This window comes from Rhincodon typus, chromosome 31 (assembly GCF_021869965.1).
Source record: "Rhincodon typus isolate 14 chromosome 31, sRhiTyp1.1, whole genome shotgun sequence".
Lineage (NCBI taxonomy): Eukaryota > Metazoa > Chordata > Chondrichthyes > Orectolobiformes > Rhincodontidae > Rhincodon > Rhincodon typus.
Window position 1 is genome coordinate 34389047 of NC_063362.1, and position 20898 is coordinate 34409944.

Sequence of the window (20898 nt, forward strand, 5' to 3'; positions counted from 1 at the left end):
TTCACCTCGTTGGACTAAACTACTCTTCCCCATTGACTTTTCTCTCCAGATAATTTTCTTTTGACTGTATTGATTGCATCTGATCACCCTTTCCCCACCCCCACACTCTTGGGCAGTACATTTCAGACTTGAACTACTTGCTGTGTAAAACATTTCTCCTTCTGTTGCCATGGCATTTCTTCCAACCATCTTTTAAAAAAAAAAGGATCCTTTGGTTCTATACCAACAAAAACAGTTTGATCCAATGTTTCCTATTTAGACACCAAGCCACATGAATGTGAAAACCGATACGTAGTCTCTCCTCAACCTAAGGATAGGAGCTTTAGCTTCTCCACTCTATCCATGTCACTGAAGTTCATCATCTCTCCAGCCTTTCTCCCAAATCTCCTATCTGGCAGCCGAGCCTGTCTCACTTAGGGTTACCTTGTCGTTGCTTCCAAGCTGAATTTTGTACCTGAAATTCATCAAGCTTGTTCCTTGTGTGCTTACTGCAATTGTGTACAGAATGTTCATCTTAACGTGTCCTGCTCTAAAGGGATGGTGAAAATGAAGTCCCAAATGTGTTATAACATCTTTAGAAGGTTGATTATAAAATCTCTACACTACTGTCTGAGTAAAGACGATTCAGCGACCGAAATGAGAGTTGATCGTGAGTGTTACAATAAAGTTCAGGTGAGTACAATCTGACTGCAACATAATAAAGATACATTTCTATAGGAAGAGCGCAGAGACGGGTCTCCAGCCTGTGTGCTCCACGTCACTGCTCATGGCAGTTATGACGTTACCGGGACTCGTGCTCCTGTGTGTTCTACGTCAGGATCCCGGCTGCTTGGCGGTGCGGAGCAGGCCCAGGGCTCGGAGTGAAGGCCGCGGCGGGACCGGACCGGGCCAGGCTAGGCCGGCGTTGGGGACAGAGTGAACCAGAGAGGCGCGGCGAACGGACAATCCCCACACCACGGCCGCAGGCTGAGCGGCGCCTATGGCCCCCAAGCAGCAGCTAGAGAAGGCGGCCTGGCAGTGGACTGAGAGCGTCAGGCCGGAAGAGGTGAAGCAGGAGCACATCGAGCTGGCGTACCGCATCCGCCTCGGCTCCTGCCGCAGGGACGCCCGCAGGTAAGGGCCGGGAGGGAGGGCGTCGCCGCGTTGACCACCGCTCTGGAGCAAGGGGCGACCCAGGGCCCTAGCTCCATCGTGGCCCACCCCACCGCCCCCGGTCCTCATTCCCCGCCCTAACCACCCTCTGAACCATCCCTTCCCGACTGCACCCCCACCTGCCCAGCTTCACCCCCACAAACTCTCCCTGAATCACCCCACGCCTCAGCCCTCCCTTTTACTCCCTAACTGTCTTCTCTCTCTTCCACCCTCCCCTCCAATCCCTTGTGCCCCCTCGCCTCCTGACCCTGAACCCTCTCGTTCCTTTGCACGATGTCAAACATTGTGTGCACATTTATTACACACGTTCATGGTGATGTCAGTTAATGAATGTGCAGGCACGCTCTGACTTAGAGGGTGTCTTTCGCCGGTAGCTGATGTCACTTGACCCATATGTATAGGTGGCTATCTTAACAATCGTTATTGGGGCCAATTACTCCAAGAAGCAAATTGCATTTGCTTCACTTTATGTGGTTATTTGGAATAATGGGGAGAGCTGGTGAGGATGGACACAGATGATTACCCTGATTTGTTTACCAATGTGAGGAAACAGATTTTCATGTGTCTCCTTAAGATTTTGATTGCACTGCCTAAGAGGACAATAGAAGTATATTCAATAACAACACTTAAATTTAAGAGAATTGAATAAATATTTTACTGGAACTGAGGAAATTTTCAAGTGTATGAAGTTAATAAGACAGCTCTGTGGAAGAGTGGCAGAAGCACGGTAGGCTCAATAACCTCTTTCTGTATTTTGAATTCATTTAAATGAATACATAAAGTGGCTCATTTGACCTGTAAGGTGACATTTTGGCTTGATTTCAGTTTTACACTTTGAGCTTTTCCCTAGCTCTCTTGCCTTCACTTCAATAAATAGTTTCTATGCACCCAACTCGTCGTCTGTGATGTAAAACTGGATTTTTAAAAACTGTCATGTATTTCTTTCTATCTCTTCCCCTTCTCTGCCATCTCCTGCCCCCACCCCCCTCACCCGCCCAAAACACAAATTCACAGGCTGTCATTTGAGACTAATTGTTGTCAATGTAGTTGTTTTGTCTGACCTGAAGTTTGGAAAGTCTGATGGTGCAAGATTATAACTTTTTTAGGGTTACACTACTTGGTGAGATTTATAAATTATTGCTAACAAAATAATACATGCAAGGTATTAGTACTTAAGGATAAAATTGGAGTTACTTTAAAAATAACCTTTTCAGAATGGGAGTCTTCAACTGTTAAATGATCAGAACAACCAGGTTGATATCCTGGCATACTACTCAATGGTGTGTCTGTGTGCAGTACAAATCTTGTTTCATTCAGAGGACAGATTTGCCACCATTAAAGGCAATGTGAAAATTGTTCAGTACCTGTTTAGTCCAAGTCGTCTGAGTCAGTTGTCTGTCATCTGTAAGGTTGCTACTGACTGGATGTCAGAGTGAGGGAAATAGTTCAACTCGTATATTGGTGCTTGCTGTTGGAAACAATATTGTCGTTCCGACAGATCATTCACCTGGGTTCAGAACCTCAACACATTTTTTGATTTAAATTTGCAGAAAATAAGTTGGGCAATGAATTCAGAGCAGATCGTAAAACTGTTATAAAATGTTAGACAGAATTTGCAAATTGTTAGAAAAGTGGCCAGTGCCCTGATTTTAAATGATACATTTAATCTTTAGTGAAATATTAAAATGAAATAAACTTTTGTGTTGAATGCTGTAATTTTGGAACAAGTATTGTAACAACTTTTGTGTATATTTAATACCTCCCGGGTTATAAAAATGTTCAAGGCCTTCTCGTGATAAACAGAGTCAGAGTTTGAGATATTAGAATAGGTGACCAAATATAAAGAGGATCCTTTTAGGGAGTACCTTGCAGGAGGAGAGTTAGTTGTTTGAACATGGAACAAGAGAATCAGAACTGGAGGTGCGCAGTTCTCCGGGTTGTAGAACCAAATGAGAATGGAAGAACCTACATGAGGTTGTTGACTTGCTCGCTGAGCTGGCTTGTTTTCGTTCAGACGTTTTGTCACCATGCTAAGCAACATCAAGGAAGGACCTACGCCATGTAGGGATTTGAAAATGATAGTGAGAATTTCAAAAGTGAGCTTTTGTCATACTGGAAGCCAACACAGAAGGGGGGTGGTGCTGTGCTAGAACTGTACAGATTGTTGATAGGCTGCAATTTGAGTACCGTGTACAAGTCTGGTCACTTTGTTATAGAAAGGGATGTAGTTGCAGTGGAGATAGTAGGAACTGATGCTGGAGAATCTGAGACAACAAGGCGTAGAGCTGGATGAACACAGCAGGCCAAGCAGCATCATCGGAGCAGGAAGGCTGATGTTTCGGGCCTAGACCCTTCTTCAGAAATTGCACTGGAGGAGATTTACAAGGATATTGCTGGAATTGGAAAAATGTAACTGCAAGGAAAGTTTGGATGATCTGGGCTTGTGTACCATGGAATGGGGGAGGCTAATGGGAGATTTGATTGAGATGGCCAGTTACTCCATGAAGCAAAATTGTGATGGGCCTGAATAGAATGAATGGGAAGAGTCTCTATCTTAGCAGAGATATCAGTGATTAGCGGGCATAGGTTTTAAAGTGATTAGTGGACAGATTTGAGGGAGATGAAGAGTTTTTTCCACTCAGTGGGTGGAAGGGATCTGAAGCGCACTGTCTGAAAGGGTAGTAGAAGCAGAAAGGTGACTAGATGCACCTGCAGGCCTATGGACCAAATGCTGGAAAGTAGGAATAGGCTGGGTGACTACTTTTAGGCTGGCACAGACATGAAGGGCAGGTGGCCTCTTCTACCAGGAGCCTCTATTATTGTATAGCTGGCTGACTCCTGGTGATAGTAAATTAATGATGATTAGTGGATTTCTGTATGGGTTAAGATTGTGTATTTCATTTTCTGCTAAACAGGATAGTTTTAAATCCAGATTGTCTGCTTATTACAATGCATTTTTTACACTCAAATATTTGCTGCTCAGTCAAATGTGATTCCTGTCATAAATTATGATGATCTTACTGCTAGTATCCCATCTGGCTTGATATATCTAGATCTATAGATGCTGACAAACTTAACAGCCCCATAATCCAGGTCCTAGAAACCATGGTATTTTAAAACTTTGAACATAATGCAAATTAAATTCATTAAACTAACAAGCATAGTTGGAAAGACATCCTCTTCTGCTTGATGAGTGCCAGAAATTAGCCCCTCTTTTCATGCAATGAGTTGAGGTGGAGGTTTGAAATTTGACCACCTTGTGTTTGATCTGATTAGTACAAGACAAAATGCTTCAGCAACATCTCTCCCCCTTCAGCAAGATTCAAGTTCTGTACTACCTAGTGCTGACTTCTACAAGTGCTATTCTTATCAATAATGATCCATGTAGACTTTTAACATCTTTAGCTCAGTCTCCCAATTTCTGCCCAAGAGACCTTGGAGTGCAGGTTCTTAGTTCCTTGAAAGTGGAGTTGCAAATAGATAGGATAGTGAAGAAGGCGTTTGGTATGCTTGCCTTTATTGGTCAATGCATTGAGTATCGGGGTTCGGAAGTCATGTTGCAGCTGTACAAGACATTGGTTTGTGCGCTTGTGGAATACTGTGTGCAATTCTGATGTTCTTCCTCCTCCTATAGGAAGGATACTGTGAAACTGGAGAAGGTTCAGAAAAGATTTACGAGGATGTTGCCAGGGTTGGCGGGCTTGTGCTAAAGGGAGAGCCTGAATAGGCCGGGGCTATTTTCCCTCGAGCATCAGAGGCTGAGAGGTGACCTTTATTGAGGTTTATAAAATCATGAGGGGCATAGATAGGGTAAATAGGCAAGGTCTTTTCCCTTGAGTGGGGGAATCCAAAACTTAGAGGGCATAGGTTTAAGGTGAAAGTGGAAAGATATAAAAGGGACCGAGGGGCAACTTTTTGAAACAGAGGGTGGTGCGTGTATGGAATGAGCTGCCAGAGGAAGTGGTGGAGGCTGATACGACTACGACATTTAAAAGGAATCTGGATGGGTATATGCATAGGAAGGGTTTAGAGGGTTATGGGCCAAATACTGGCAAATGGGACTAGGTTTATATAGGATATCTGGTCGGCATGGACAAGTTGGGCCAAAGGGTCTGCTTCCATGCTGTATGTTTCTATAACTCTGTTAATGCTGCTATATTTAGTCAGAAGGATGCTGCATATCTTTGAAATGACAGAGTCAAAATAAATCACTTATTGCTAGTTTAGATTATTGGATGCATGAGTCTAGAAAATAAAAATATAATGACCAGTCAATATAGATTTTGAGGAAGGGACCTCTGTTGCATGATGGGAGTGTCTCTTTCTTAGGGCTAGAAAGTTCCAGTTCAAGTCTCACCTGCTGTGGATAAGTGTCATAACATATCTGAACAGGTTAATTAAATTGTTTACATTTTAATAAGAGTCTGGCTTGAGCTTTATTATTGCATTCGTTTAAAGTAAAGTATTGTGAATGCTAGAAATCTGAAACGGAAACAGACAATGTTGGAAGGCCTCGCCAAGCAACGTCTATGTAGAGAAAAAGAGTTAACATTTCCAATCTAATGTGACTCTTCTGTGGAGCTGTCCGGAACAAAAGTCATATTGGATTTGAAACATTAACTCTGTTTCTTTCTCCACAAGTACTGCCAGATCTGTTGAATTTGTCCAATATTTTTGGTTTTAATTTCTCATTGAATTCTTTGAAGGGTATCAGAACAGCTGAGGGTAATGTTGATGTAATGTAGGTAGACTTTTTTAAAAGGCTTTAAGGTATCATGTGATAGAATAATGAATAAAGTTACAGTATGCAGAGCAGAGATATTTAACAGAGTGCATATCTATTCAGAGTGGCAGTATGTAAAGCAGGTTCCGACGAGGATCAGTGCTGGCACTACCGTTTATGATTTATGTCCGCAAAGTAAACTTTGAAATTAAAACTGCAGTTTCTAAATCTGTAGGCATAGTCAAAACTGAAAAGTGCAATGAATCAGAAGAAGACATTAAACTTGAAGAATCAACGTATAAATGAATTTCAGCACAGAAGTGGCAGAAGATCCTTCAGGCAGAGGACTTGTGTTTAAGCACACATGAAGAAAACAACTGGAAGCCAGCTCTGTATTCTTTCCATGGTCAAACTGCTTACTAAAGTTTAAAATAGTAGGTTGTTATCAGTAGCTGAAGAGGAAAGTACATGACTGTCGGGTGTGTTAAACTGAACAGTGAACTATCCTTGCACACATCACCACAAAGACAAGTGTGAAGTATTACATGTCAGTTGGAAAAGCAAGAAGGCCACATTACTTGGAAAATGACAAAACTTAATAGGGTAGAAAGGGAAAAGGAATCTGGAACTGCATATAGAGATAGTAGCATATACACTTGTTTTTAGAGGTTGTGATGCAGGTCTTAAATGAAAAGTAACCAAGCATTGGCCTTTACAGATTACAACATCAAAGTAAACTTGGTGTAAAGACGACCCCAAAATTTGAGAGCAATTACCATCTGTAGCCCTAAACTCTTTGTATATATTGAACACCGCCCATGCCAGACTCATTGGGAGTCGGCTTTAAATTTGCACCTTAGTGTGTTTACTCACCTTATGGATTAGTGTATGGGATTAAGCAGACAGTACTAGCTGTGTTGCCAAGCAGACACTGGAGAATGCTGACCAGAAGTGGAAACTGGCCAAAAGAATGAAGTATGAAGCTGACGTTTGCTAACTGGTCAAATATTTGCTGCAGCGAGCAATTCATGCTAGTAGTGAAGGAAGTAGGTAAACCACCCATGAACCGGATGCTCAAGACCAAAGGTGCCACAAAAATGAGAAATGGGCATTGACCGGGTTACGGACAGCGTTAATCAGACTGGCATCTGAAATCATCAAAACGGTTGCATCATTAAGAATATAATATTTGTATATACGCAATGAAGTGGGCTGAGTTCAGCAAAAATTTCAGCAGCCACTGTGTCACATTAGTGGTTCGACACTTTGAATGTCCATGGTTGCGGCAGAAGTCAGTCAGTCTACCAGAACATCACAGCTGAAATTACCAGTGTCTTGGTGCTTCATCAGCAGACATTGGCAAAAGCATGCATCAGCAACATAGATGAAATGCACATGAATTTTGATATATCCAGTAGCTGAATTGTGGAGTGAAATGATTCACAAACAGTTTCAGTGAAAACTATAGGACATAAGACATGATTTATGGTGATAACAGTCTGTGTGACTGACGGAACAATATTAAAACTTTTAAGCTAATTTTCAAGCCAACAACCATGCTGAGAATCAGATCGTCCATGACCTGTACACAAGTTCCATAGACAGTGGTTGATCAGATGAAAATGGAGCATAATTTCAAATTCGTAGAATATGGGATGGATGTTCTGGAAAGAATGCGGTTTAACATGTGGACCGTCTCTCCGATCGAGAGGTACCTGTGAAGCAGTGGCACCCAAATTGCAAATTATACTAGGATTCAACCTTCTGATGTGTGTCCCAACAAATAATTTGAGCTCATGTTGTGGTGTAGTTGACGAAGAAAAAGAATGGAAATATCCATGTTGTCTCACTTGATCTTTTGTGTGGTTTTATCATCGAATTGTGAGGTGCTATTAATTTACAAATTGTTAGAAATATTCTGCTACTGGATGGAAAGGAAGATGTTTAAGTGAGGAAGGTTGATTCTGAAACCATAAGTGCCAAATCTAAGATCCAGAATAGAATCCTTATGACTTGTGGAAAAGTCTACTTCTGACTTTTGACCCAGAAATCCTTAGATTTTCAGATACCATGTGCTAGTTTTGGGAGCAATGTCTTTTTCACAATGGCTCTTATTTAAGCTGTGAAATAGCATGGGACACGAAATCCCTGTTGAGTTCAGGACCATGGTCAGCAACCACTGAGAACATGCCATTATAGACTGTTCTGGAGAACTGGTAAATATTTCAACCCCTTGAAAATATAAATCCTGTATAAATAGAGCCCCCTTTCTGTGTTTAAAAATTTAGGTTCCCTCAGGTCTTGGTCACACCTGCTGGTGAAAACATCTTCTCCCCATCTATTGTATCTGGGCTTCTCAGTATTTTGTAAGTTACAATAAGGTTCCCCCTCATCCGTCTAAAATCAGAGTACAGACCTAGAGTCCTCATGACGAACTGTTCATCTCCAGGATCCTTTTCATAAACCTCCTCCTGGATCTTCTCCAATACCAGCACATTCTTCCTTGGGTGTGGGGCCCATAAGTGCTCACAATATTTCAAGTGCGGTCTGACTAGAGACCTATACAGCCTCAGCAGTACATCCCTGCTCTTGAATTCAAACCCTCTTTAAATGTATGCTAACATTGCATTTGCCTTCCTAACTGCCAACTGAACCTGCATGTTAACCTGAAGAAAATCCTGAACTAGAGCGCCCAAGTCCCTCTATGCTTCAGATTTCCAAAGCCATTTCCAGTTTAGAAAATAGGAAGAATGGAAGCATAGCCTATCAAAGTGCATAACCTCACACTTAACAAAATTGTATTTCTTCTGCCACTTTGTGTATTCTTCTAGCCTGTCCAAGTCTTTCTGCAGCCTTCCTGCTTCCTCAACATCCCCTGTCCCTTCGCCTATCTACCTCCATCCACCCCCACAGTTTTTGTTTATAACTTGATATCAAACCTCCAAAGCCCAATGAGCTGTTATGTTGCTACAATCTGTAAGAACTTTTTTTTTTCTCAAGACAGCCCTGCCGGAACCTGGGGTTCCCCTAATGCAGATCTTGTTAGATAGGAAAGGGAGCAGTCGCTTATGTTGCTTCACCACATGTCTGTTAGAATTAGGTCCTATAGAAGAGTCGTTCTGAATCTCGGCCAATTCAAATGGAACTAGGTTTGCATGATTTATCCTCATTTACAAACTGCATCTGTTTTCATTATCTCTCACTCCTCCCACCAAAGTAGACATTTAGAACTTAGAACAGCACAGTACCAGCCCTTTGGCCCACGATGTTGTGCCGAACTTTTACCCTAAGCCTAAGGTCTATCTAACCTCCACCGCTACCTTATACTATCATCCATATGCCAAATTTAATCTGATCTTACAGCTTGTGGCTTACTCCTCCTCCTTTCTGTTTGTATGTCCAACAAAAGCACCAAATCCACTTTGTAGTCTTCAGGTCAGGTTGCTCCATCCAGTGCCTTGTGCTTCTTTCTGGAACTCTGGACGTACGAGGCCACATTTTTATAATAGACATCATTTAATGTTATGCTAGATACTCAGCAACCTGGCATTGCTATTATTTGCTGATTTTTAATTTATTTTATCCTTCTCTTATTGTTTAAGCTTAAAAATTTGATAACATGCTGTGAAACTTTTGAGTTAACATTGATAAAATGATAGTTGTGTTTGTAATAGCATTTCTTACCTATTAATATGTGAATAATTTTGACCTTTTAACACATGGTTTGTGATTTAACACCAGTTTCGGGTTTATTTAAATCAGCACAGTGAAGCAGGTTTCTCTATTCCAGATGCACAAAAACAGAACCAAACTCTCAGAATAGGCACAAAGCATTAAAATGAGAAATGCAGTTTAGCTGCACCATGAAAATGCAGCAGCATCTGGTATCATTGCTAGTAGAATGGAATTCAAAAGCAGAGAAATTGTCAATAATTATGTCGAGTCTTGCTTAGACCACACTTGGAGCACTGTGCCCTCTTGCCCTCACACTTACGTGAGGACTGTAGAGCACTGGAGAAAATGCATAACATATTTACAAAAGTGATAGCAGAACTTGACAGGATACAACCATCAGAAAAGACTGAAATGGTCTAAATGGTGGTTAATGGAGATCTTTTAAAATATAAAAAAAATTCAAAGGATGGTCATAGTGATGTTTTCACTTGTAGGAGAATGTAAAACCAAGAGCCAAAACATGTTAGTTGTTAAAGACATCGATAAGGAATTTCAGTTTTTTTTAAAAAAGTCTTCACTCAGTGACACTACGGAGTGCCACACAGTTAAGTACTATACAGTAGCATAGATTTAGGGTGTGGCAGGTAGGTAAACACAAGGCGATGAGCTAAACAGTTATGTTTATAGGGTGAAGTAGAGTACAGTGAAAAGCTGATGTGAACTGTGAATGTTAAGCTTTTGAACTGGCCTACTTGGGTGCAATCAAATTACATGCAAACAATGCATGAAAATTAGGGGATAAAATAAACTGATTTAATTTGCCAATCATGAAGTTAACTGGTAAGAATTCGAATTCCCCTGTAGACTTCTTAGCTTTGGTTCTATGAAAATCAGAAGCTGTCTGATGTTCTACCTATGTTTTGTTGTGAAAATGGAGATGAGTACTGGCAGAATCAAACTATGGTGTGAAGGGGCCTGATATTTTCATTGTCTCCAATGTACATTTTCCAACCTGATCACTATCAGTGGAAATTGGCTGTTTTGCCTCCTCTTTTGCATTCTTTCTCTGATGAACCCTGAGTTCCTCGGGGTAGTGCCCTAGGCCCAACCATCTTCAGCTGCTTCATCGATGACCTTCCCTCTATCATAAGGTCGGAAGTGGGGATGTGCAATCATCAGCGAACAATGTTCACCATTCATGACTCCTCAGATACTGAAGCAGTCCATGTTCAAATGCAACAAGATCTGGACAATATCCAGGCTTGGGCTGACCAGTGACATTCGTGCCACACAAATGCCAGGCTATGACCATCACCAATAAGAAGCAATCTAACTACCACCCCTTGACATTCAATGGTGTTACCATCACTGAATTCCCCCAGTGTCAACATCCTGGGAGTTATCATTGACCAGAAGCTCAACTGGACTCACCATATAAACACTGGCTAGGAATACTGCGGCGAGTAACTCCTCTCCTGACTCCGCAAAGCCTGTCCATCATCTACAGGGCACAAGTCAGATGTATGATGGAATACTCCCCACTTGCCTGGATGAGTGCAGCCCCAACGACACTGGAAGCTTGACATCGTCCAGGACAAAGCAGCCCGCTTGATTGGCACTACATTCACAAGCATCCACACCCTCTATCACTGAGATTCCATAGCAGCAGTGTGTAGTATCCACAAGATGCACTGCAGAAATTCACCAAAGATCCTCAGACGGCATCTTCCAAACCCACGACCATTTCCACCTAGGAGGACAAGGACAGCAGACATATGGGAACACCACCACCTCCAAGTTCTCCTCCAAACCACTTTCCATCCTGACTTGGAAATATATCACCGTTCCTTTTTACTGTTGCTGAGTCAAAATCCTGGAATTCCCTCCCTAATGGCATTGTGGGTTAGACCGCAGCGGTTCAAGAAGGCAGCTCACCGCCACCTTCTCGAGGGCACCGAGGGATGGATAAGAAATGGTGGCTAAGCCAGCAATGCCCACATCCCACAAATGAATAGGATAAAAAACAAGATGCTTCTCTATTTTAGTTACCATAATTCACCCAACAGAAATTGTAATCAAATAGAGACCATTCAAGAGGACACATGATTGAAGGCTTTTATATTGAATAATTAAAAAAAAAACAAGCTAAAGTAAGGTTAGATAATTGGGTTGCTACATATTGTAAGAGTTTCTTGCTCACAAAAGTGCTTGCAGTAATTTTCTGCAAGATTCGTTCAAGGTTTCACTATTGATGTTTGCTTTCCCCTCCCACAATCTAGACGCAACTGTAGAGGAAACCCAAACTGCTTAGTGGGTCTTGGTGAACATGTGTGGCTGGGAGAAATTGATGAAAATAGCTTCCACAACATTGATGATCCAAACTCTGAAAGGAGATGCAAGGTATGTAAGTACAATGTGCTTTGGAGATGGTTTATTGCAAGATGTAGAGTTTCTGGGGAAATCTGCCATCTGGGCATAAAGTGCACTAAGAATTGTACTGATTTTATGAGTTGATAATTGATATAACCTTCTCTGCAAACTTAGTTGTGTAACCAGCTGTTTAAATCTTCCATGGATCAGTACAGTTTTGAGAGCAAAATTTTTTTCCTTAATTCACATTTTAATTCCTTGACCCATTTAAATGGTAACCTAGTGAAGTTTTATTAATATGCCAGAAATATTAGTTTATTACAAAATAAGTATTTTAAAATGTACTTGATTTGGTCTGAGCAGATCTGCTTCTGTGATTAATCCAATTCTAAATAACTGAAAAGGACAGAGAAAAATGTACTGAACCGTTTGCCAGTCATATTGGTGCAAACTCAATTCCTTTGTAAATGAGGTTTCATAAAGGTGACCCTTGCATAACAAAAACTTCACTTAAAAAATTTTCCTTAGGCTTGTAAGTGGCTGGAAACAGTAGAAACTCGCCATGGCAGTTCATTCAATTTAGGGCCATGACTGATTTAGTGATAAGGCCAGCTTCTAGTGCAGTAAATTTTGAAAGCAATGCTAAAGTTCACACACAATTTTTCTGCTTCATGCAAGTTGCATTTGAAATTCTTCCACCTTTTTTTTTATGCTGCTTTGGGTGATTTCTGGGTGAACTAAATTGTATAACCTCACGGAAACTCTGTCAGCAGGTCTGAATCATTTGTAGATGTGCAATAGAGATTTATAAGGTCGCAAAGCTTTGGGGAGGAGAGATTTAATATGACACTTGCACAAGATTATAGGTTGTGAAGGGGATGGTGCTTTTCAGTGTGCAATTTGGGTGTTCATACTACTCAAGTGAAATAGATTTATTTTTAACATTTCTGCTTGACAGCAAGCAATTGTCAATGTTTGAAAAATTGCTAGCTACTCATGGTTGTAGCAATAGTATCTTACAAATACCAAATACATTTTGCAAACACATGCATGAAAAGAATAATGTACAAACATATAATGAGAGAAAATTAATATTGAAATCATATGTCCAACTATTTGAGAAATACAGTTTTGGACAAAGTTGTGATTTAAGTGCTTTCACTTTCAGTCCTGCATTTCCTCCATTTAGAGTGAATCCTGTGAACTAGGCTTTTTTTTTTTTTAAAATTTACCCTGTCTTGATCGCTTTATGTTCTACCATCTCTGTACTTGGGAATTTTATAAACCCTGAATCCTCTGTTATAAAATATTCTTTCTCATAATTCAAGTTTTTTTTTTTTTTTTTTTGTTTTGAAGAATACCTTTGTAGGATTAACTAATCTTGGAGCTACTTGTTACGTCAACACCTTGCTTCAGGTTTGGTTTCACAACCTTGAGTTGCGACAAGCACTGTATCTTTGCCATAGTCCTCGAAAGGAGATGGTGACTGGAGAAGTGATTGAGGATGATGCAGGCAAGTATTGACAGTGAATTAGTCTTAAGGAAATTGAGGAAAACTGAATTGTCTTCAACTATATTGCAATGGAGTAGTTTATAATATTTTCTGATCTTTTATTAGACGTGTGGGCATGGCCTGGGTGATTCTGAACATAATTATTAATTCTGTTTAACACCATAGGATATGAATGGATTCTCTTTGGTAATTCCCATTGAAAGATTTAAAAATAGGCTGCTGGTGAAAATGTCTAAGTACATTGAGGTTCTAATGCGCTTCGTAAAAGCCAGTATGAAAACCTGTATTAAATGATAACAGCTACAAGAATTGGTTTAGCTATCATGGGTTGATGTTCCTTTTTTTGTTTATAATTTGTTGTTTAAGGAATGTTATATTCCTCCGTTGCTGGATGAAGGTGGTAACTGTCACAGTGAGGGTTGGTTTTGAGAATGTATTTATTGTTCAGGACATGTATTTCCAATTTACTCCCTTGGTTTCCTCCTAGTTATTGAATCGGGCATTAAGTGTAAAAGTTCAAATTCTATTAATATTAAAACCATGGAATTTTGAAATTGATCTTTTGCTGCGAAGGATAGGGTAAGAAGTGAAACCCTAATTCATCCTCCATTGAATTCTTTCCAAATGGTCGTTCCATTTCTGAAAATTTACTTCACAACAATGCATAAATTATTTCTGGCCAAACTTTGAGATCTGTTGTTATCCTTTTGCTGCACATGTGCAAATGCAATTTGGCAACTGACTTCTAAATTCTTTCATTGAATGCTTAGTAGTGATCTTCAAACGCCTTTTGTTTTCTACTTTTTACAAATAAGAATTACTTTATTGTATATTCATTTCAGTTGTCCATTGCCCCTGTCTGTGCTGTAACATTTTGATCTGATTTGCATTGCCAGTGACTGAACATGAGCCTTCTTGCATCCTACTTCATCCAACCATATCTGCATACCTTCTATTCCTTTCTCCCTTCTGTATTTAGCTGACTTCCCTATAAAAGCTATCTATTGACATTAAGACCCATCCAGCTAATTGATTCCAATGTCTTATAAATTTTCTCCATCACCACCTAGTCACAAGGCTTGAGAATCATTTAAAAATATAATTGTACAAAAGGTATCTGTTATATTACAGCCTGGCAACCCTCTTGTTGAGTCATCCTAAAGTGAATCATTCTTAGGTGGGCTGCAAATTGGTATATTGTTTGAAGATATCTTAAATTTAGAAAAAACCTTTTCAAGTCTACTGTTTAAATATGAATATTAATTCTCCTTGCCTTGTTGCTTTGAGGTAATGCTGGGAACTTAATACTTGATGTTCTGGCATATTCAAATTAATGTGCACATTTATGAAATGGAAATATGCTTTCAGTTTTTAAAAATAAGACATACACTCCCCATTGCCTTGTGATCATGCCATAGAGGTTAAAAGTGCACTTGTACCTTGCAATATTTTTGGTTTACACATGGGTGAAACAGCAGTTATACTGGTTGTGTCATTGGTCTCAATACAATGAGAGTTTGTTTATTTTAAAAAGAAAAACTCAATTCACTTATTTGTTGTACTTGAAAAGTGAAGCCAGTTTCTTATGTGATGGGATTGCTGTTTTAAGAGAAGCAATGTGGACTTTCACTTTGTAGATACAGTGCAATAGGGTTATAACAGCAAGTTTTGAAAGGAACTTTGATGGATCATTAAATCATAAGATGGACATCTCTTAAACCATTAGAACTACGAGCTTTAAAATGCCAGTCAACAACTCTGCTAAAAGGCTGAGCTGACCAGTTTACATAGCTGATTGGTAAACTATATAAAAGTACTGTGTACTGTTAGTCTTGGCTCCATTTCAGTATACCTGCAGTGTATCATAGTGTTGAGATGGAGTAAAATGTTCTTTGTGTGTTCAGTACACTGGAATGTAGAGACAGTATGATCAATAGAAATCCGGTCAGCTTACTACAAATATGTTTTAACAATAAGAGTTAACCGTTTATATACATTTTATTATAAGAAACAGTCACTTTAGTGCTGCCCTACAGGCTATATTGAATGAAGATGAGATGTTCTAGAGGAAAGACCAGGATTTAATACAATAATGATCAGCCACTAATATTGTGTTTTCCATTTCAGAATTTGAACCGCAGTCCATCTGTGAGCACCTTCAGTACTTGTTTGCTTTGTTGCAAAGTAGCAATAGACGATATATTGATCCTTCTGGTTTTGTAAAAGCACTTGGCCTGGATACAGGGCAACAGCAGGTAAATGGATATAAATGGTTGGAACTAGTTTGCTAAGGAATATTATACCTATATTAGGTTTCCTGTGACTTGTAATTTAAAAATAAACACTTTAACTAATGTTGATCCAGTTTAAGCAACATCTGTTGGTTTGTGGTCAGGATTATAATTTATTATGCAATAAATACCAAGTTAGTATGCTTCGTGCTTGGATTGTGGCCTTGACTTGTATGTCGTGAATAATATAATTGATGTTACAGTGAGTAATCCAATAATGGTCATTTAATTTAATCAAAAGTAAGCAATCAATTGCCAGAAATATGCAAATACAAGATAACTGACAATTTGTGATGGTTCTTCATCAAGTCGGCTTAAGATGAAAAATCGCCAAGGGATTGGGGGAAGAGTGCTCTTTGATGTAGAAAGTAATGGTCAGGAAAAATGCTTGGAATAATGAATGCCTTTGTCTAACAGGAATGCACATAGCTAAAGGCAGTAGATGATATCAGTGGGAGGTAAGGGCAGAGGAGGTGATTAAGATGAAAAGGATTATTTTGAAAACATTATATCTAGGGTAGGAAAGTGTAGATGTGGAAGGACGGATGATATTCTGGCACAAGTACAGTAAAAGTAGTCAGTAATCAGACAATTGCATCAGCATCGATGAGCATTCATTGAAATATCTTCTACAAAAGCAAAATACGGCAGGCACTGAAAATCAAATACTATTAACGTATAATGTAGCTCTTTGAAGATAAAATATCTAAATTTAGTCTGCGGAAGTAGCATGTCTAATGCTATTAACTGGGGTTCCACGTGCCATTTTTAGTGCTAGATTTTCAAGAACTGTATAAACATTTTAGTCCCTTTGTGCAAATATTATTATATACTTTGTACTTGCCAGGAAAGACTAAATATTATAGCGTGAGAGAGTAGAAGATATATTCACACAGATTGTTTACAGTGAAGGGTCCGCTCTGCTTCTCTTAGTGCTTAACCTCAAGCTGTAAATGTGGATGAAAGTTGGTAATCATGTCCAGTTGATCACCGTTTTATTAAATTGGTTGTTAGGATTTTGAAGACTATATGATTGGATTTGCACTTGACAGAAATGACCTTTTAAAAAGATTTTTTTCCATTTTATAACATTTTTCATAACAGTTAATGCATTACTTAAATGCCTTTTTCAGGTGGTTAGAGTCGCTATTTTTATGTTACTTGCTAAATATTTTAAACTTTTGCACTTGGAATGACAGGATGCTCAAGAATTCTCCAAGCTTTTTATGTCACTATTAGAGGACACCCTATCAAAACAGAACAATCCAGATGTACAGAATATTATCCAGCAGCAGTTCTGTGGACAGTACGCCTATGTCACAGTGTAAGTACACTGGAATCTATTGCTGAACTTTGTTTGTGCTGCAGAACTTTTCCAATCATGTTTTAGAGCCTGCAAGATAATAGGAAATAAAAATTGTGTGAAATTAAAAAACAAACTAATAACCTGTGTCCTGTTTTTGTAGTTGGGCATGCGTGTTCTCCTGAGACTTGTAAAGTAGCAGTATTCCTATGTTGAAATATGATTTTTGAATTATGTTGTTTCATTGCTACGGAGTCTTTTTCATGGCCGTCTTGCAAAGACTATTATCGAAATGTAATAGATTCAAGATTTGATTTGGAGATTAAGCATTATAAGGAAAAATGAAGTCAATTTTCATGGTTTTAAACACAAACACTGAGTGAAGGGATGGCCTTTTAGAACTGAATTTCTTCAACATAGGGTGGTGAATCTGTGGAACTCATCGCCACAAGGCTGTGGAGGCTAAGTCATTCAGTGTATTTAAGGCAGAGTTGGGTAGGTTTTTGAATAGTAAGGGGATCAGGGGTTATTGGGGGAAGGTAGGAGGATGGGGTTGAGAAACATCTCAGCTAGGCTTGAATAGTGGAGCAGAATGGCAGCCCCTGATGGGCTGAATGGTCTAATTCTGCTCCTGTATATTATAGACTTAAATGGAATAGAGGATGTATTGGATTCCTTGCTTAAGTGGAACACGTTATCGCTTTTTGCTGTTACAAGCACTCAACTGATAATTTCACTTCACCAATATCCTATGCCATTGTCCCAAAAACTAGTTGTCATTCATTATCTTGTAGTCCACGTTTCTCTGTTGTTATCAAAGAAGTTTCTGCTTCCAAGTTGTTAATTTTTTAGATGGTTTTTTTTTTTTCCAGAGAGGCTATATTTTCTTCAGCCATTATTCTTAAGCTGGTCAAACTACTTTGGTTTTAGTTATTTTTAATTTCAAAGAAAATTGTACATGCTGGTGAGGACAGCATTTATTTCCTATCCCTAAATATCCATGTAAGAGTTAATCACATTACTGTGGGGCTGGAATCACATGTAGACCAGACCAGGTATCAATGGTAATTTCATTTCCTGGATGACAGTAGTGAACCAGATGGGTTTTTATGACAATCAGCAGTAGTTACATGGTTGTCATTATGCTAGCTTTTATTCCAGGTTTTACTAATTTAAATTTTATCATCTGCCATGCAGGGATTCAAAACATGTCCCCAGAATATTAGAGGTAATGCAGTATGGAGCTGGAAGAACACAACAGGCCAGGCAGCATCAGAGGAGCAGGAAAGTTGACGTTTCAGGTTGGGATCCTTCTTCAGAAATGGAGAGGGGGGAATGGAGCTCAGAAATAAATAGAGAAGGGGTGGGGCTGGGGAATGTAGGTAGGATGGTGATCGGTGAGTGCAGGTAGGGAGTGGTGGGGATTGGTCAGTGAGGGGAGGGGTGGATCGGTAGGAGAGAAGATGGACAAGTTGTGTCAGGTCAAGGAGGCGGGGATGAGAGGGAAGGGAAGGTTGGACATGGGATGAAGCCAGGGTTGGGGAGATTTTAAAACTGGTGAGTTCAATGTTTAGGCCATCGGGCTGTAGGCTCCCAAGGTGGAATATGAGGTGTTGTTCCTCCAGTTTGCGGGTCTTCCTTGCATCGCACTGACCACTCCCTACCTGCACTTGTCTATCACCACCCCACCTACTTCCCCCGGCCTCATCCCCTCCTGTCTCTCCTTTATTTTGGAGCTTCCTTCCCCCCCACCCCCCACCCATTTCTGAAGAAGGGTCCTGACCCAAAACGTCAACTTTCCTGCTCCTCTGCTGCCTGGTCAGCTATGTTCTTCCAGCTCCATACTGTGTTATCTGACTCCAGCATCTGCAGTTCTTACTATCTGCCCAGAATATTAGCCTGGGTTTTACCGCTACACTGCTACCTCTGCTGAAATGCAGAAATATATTCTGATATGCTACTGTTGAGAGCATGAAATGCAGTGCCATATTGCAAAGAAAACATTTTCAAATATTATTGGTGAAAGAAGCCCATGGATTCTAGATGACTGAATTATGACAATCTCTTGTAAGGCTCATATCCAAAATATGTATTATCATCAAAACCCCAAACACTCAGCAGAAGTAGATCTTTCAGACTGTGTACCTGTTCTGCCATTCAATAAGATCATCACTGATTTGATGTGGCCTCCACTTCTTTCCTGCTTGTTCTGCTTAACCCTATTGCTACCTAGATTCAGAATATATCTCTCGGGATGGAACAAAAATCAATGATTCAACTTTCATACCTCTCTGGGTTAGAAAATTCCAATGGTTCACTAAGCGATTCTTTTTTTCTATTTTAAAGGAGTGGCCCCTTCTTCTGAAACTATGCTTCCTGCTTTTAGATTCCCCTCAAACTGGCTGATCAGTCCTTTTGAACCTGTTCTGCCATTTAGTTAGATAACCTATGCCTCAATAACATTTACCCACCTTTGCTTCATCTCCTTAATAACCTTGCAAAAATCCAGCTATATTTTAATTGTGAATGTTCTGTTGATCTTGTTGCAACTTTTGAATGTGTTCTAGGTTATCATTTCTCTTTGGATGAAGAGGTGCTTCCTGAATGTCTCTGGCACTAATTTTATGGCTATGTCCCCATTGTTGTGGACTTCACAATCAGAAAATACATGCACATATCCACCCTATCAAATTCTTAAATCACTTGAAAGCTTCAGTTGATGGATCCTGTAATATTCTATATTGAAGGGGTTACAAGCTGTGTCTGTATCATTTACATTATCATTTAATCTTTCTAACTGCATATTGTTCAAGTGAATCTGCACTGCACTATTGCAGAGCCAAAATATCCTGCCTAAGATATGGTACTCTGTATTGAGGTATTACACCAGTCTGTAGCAGTCTCACTGGAGCTTTCACCCCTTTGTATCCAATTTCCTTGAGATAAAGGCGAACATTCTATTAACGTTTAATGTTTTCTTTGTGGCTGTTCACCAGCTTTTGTATTTCTTTATATGGAGCCATAAATGACTCGACAGATCCCAGTTTCTTACAATTTAGATAATGGTGCAATCAATCTCTCTTGGCTTCAGAGTGAATGACCTCACATGTTGTCACATTAACCCTCTCCTCACTTAATCTAACCGTCATTGTCCCTTTTACAACTTTCTGTTCCATCCGTGTTCGTATTCAATGTTAATGTTAATATTAATTTAATTTATTTCACTAGAATATCAGACAACACAGCCATAAAATAACATTATTTTGGAACAATGGGGCGTCTTTATAGAAGTTTGCAGTCAGGATTCAAATCCATCTTCATTCAAATGGCCTAGCAGAGAGGTTTAGCTGAACAAATGTTGTAGCTCAGATGTTGTATTGAAAGGAAGTGTGATTCATTCAAGATGATAACAGTCCTGGTCAGGGTTGAAGATGGGATCAGAGATCATCCTTTGTGTCTCTGCTGGGATATCCCACCCTCTATTGTGTGAGCTTGGTTTTGAGATCCTTGATTTTGACCTAAAAGATATCACAGATGCCATTAAGTACAGACACTGAAAATCTACAACGGGGATAAACTGACTTTGATATAAGAAGGAGTCGATAATTGATCAGCATATGTACTTGCTGTTTGAGTAGTTTGCGTTTGTTGGTCCATAAGTTAGTTGCTTTTTGAATGTTCAACCTCTGACCTGTTCTTATAGTCACAGTATTTATTTGCGTGTCTGTTCAATTATGTTTCTGTAAATAATGTCCAGGATGTTGATGGCTTGTGATTCGGAATGATGTCGTCATTGGGATGTCAAGAAGTGGTGGTTAAGCTTACTTGTTGCATATGGTCATTGTCTGGCACTTCTATGGTTTGAGTGTCA

At 39.7% G+C, this 20898-nt stretch overlaps 1 protein-coding gene across 3 annotated transcripts in view; it reads left to right on the top strand.

Annotated features, from left to right (window-relative positions):
- The first annotated feature begins 766 nt into the window (after nucleotides 1–766).
- Nucleotides 767–20898, top strand: part of usp48 (ubiquitin specific peptidase 48) — a 133731-nt gene continuing 113599 nt past the window's right edge. For 2 of the 3 annotated variants that reach the window (XR_007265298.1, XM_048615086.1), the window contains exons 1-5: nucleotides 768–1113; nucleotides 11830–11950; nucleotides 13277–13433; nucleotides 15561–15688; nucleotides 16924–17048. Coding sequence is in view for 2 of the 3 variants with exons in the window: in XM_048615086.1 (XP_048471043.1) it covers nucleotides 980–1113; nucleotides 11830–11950; nucleotides 13277–13433; nucleotides 15561–15688; nucleotides 16924–17048 (665 nt within the window). In the remaining variant the exon portion in view is untranslated. Of the gene's footprint in view, nucleotides 1114–11829; nucleotides 11951–13276; nucleotides 13434–15560; nucleotides 15689–16923; nucleotides 17049–20898 lie in introns of all 3 variants that reach the window. The other variant, XM_048615087.1, reaches the window with a different exon arrangement.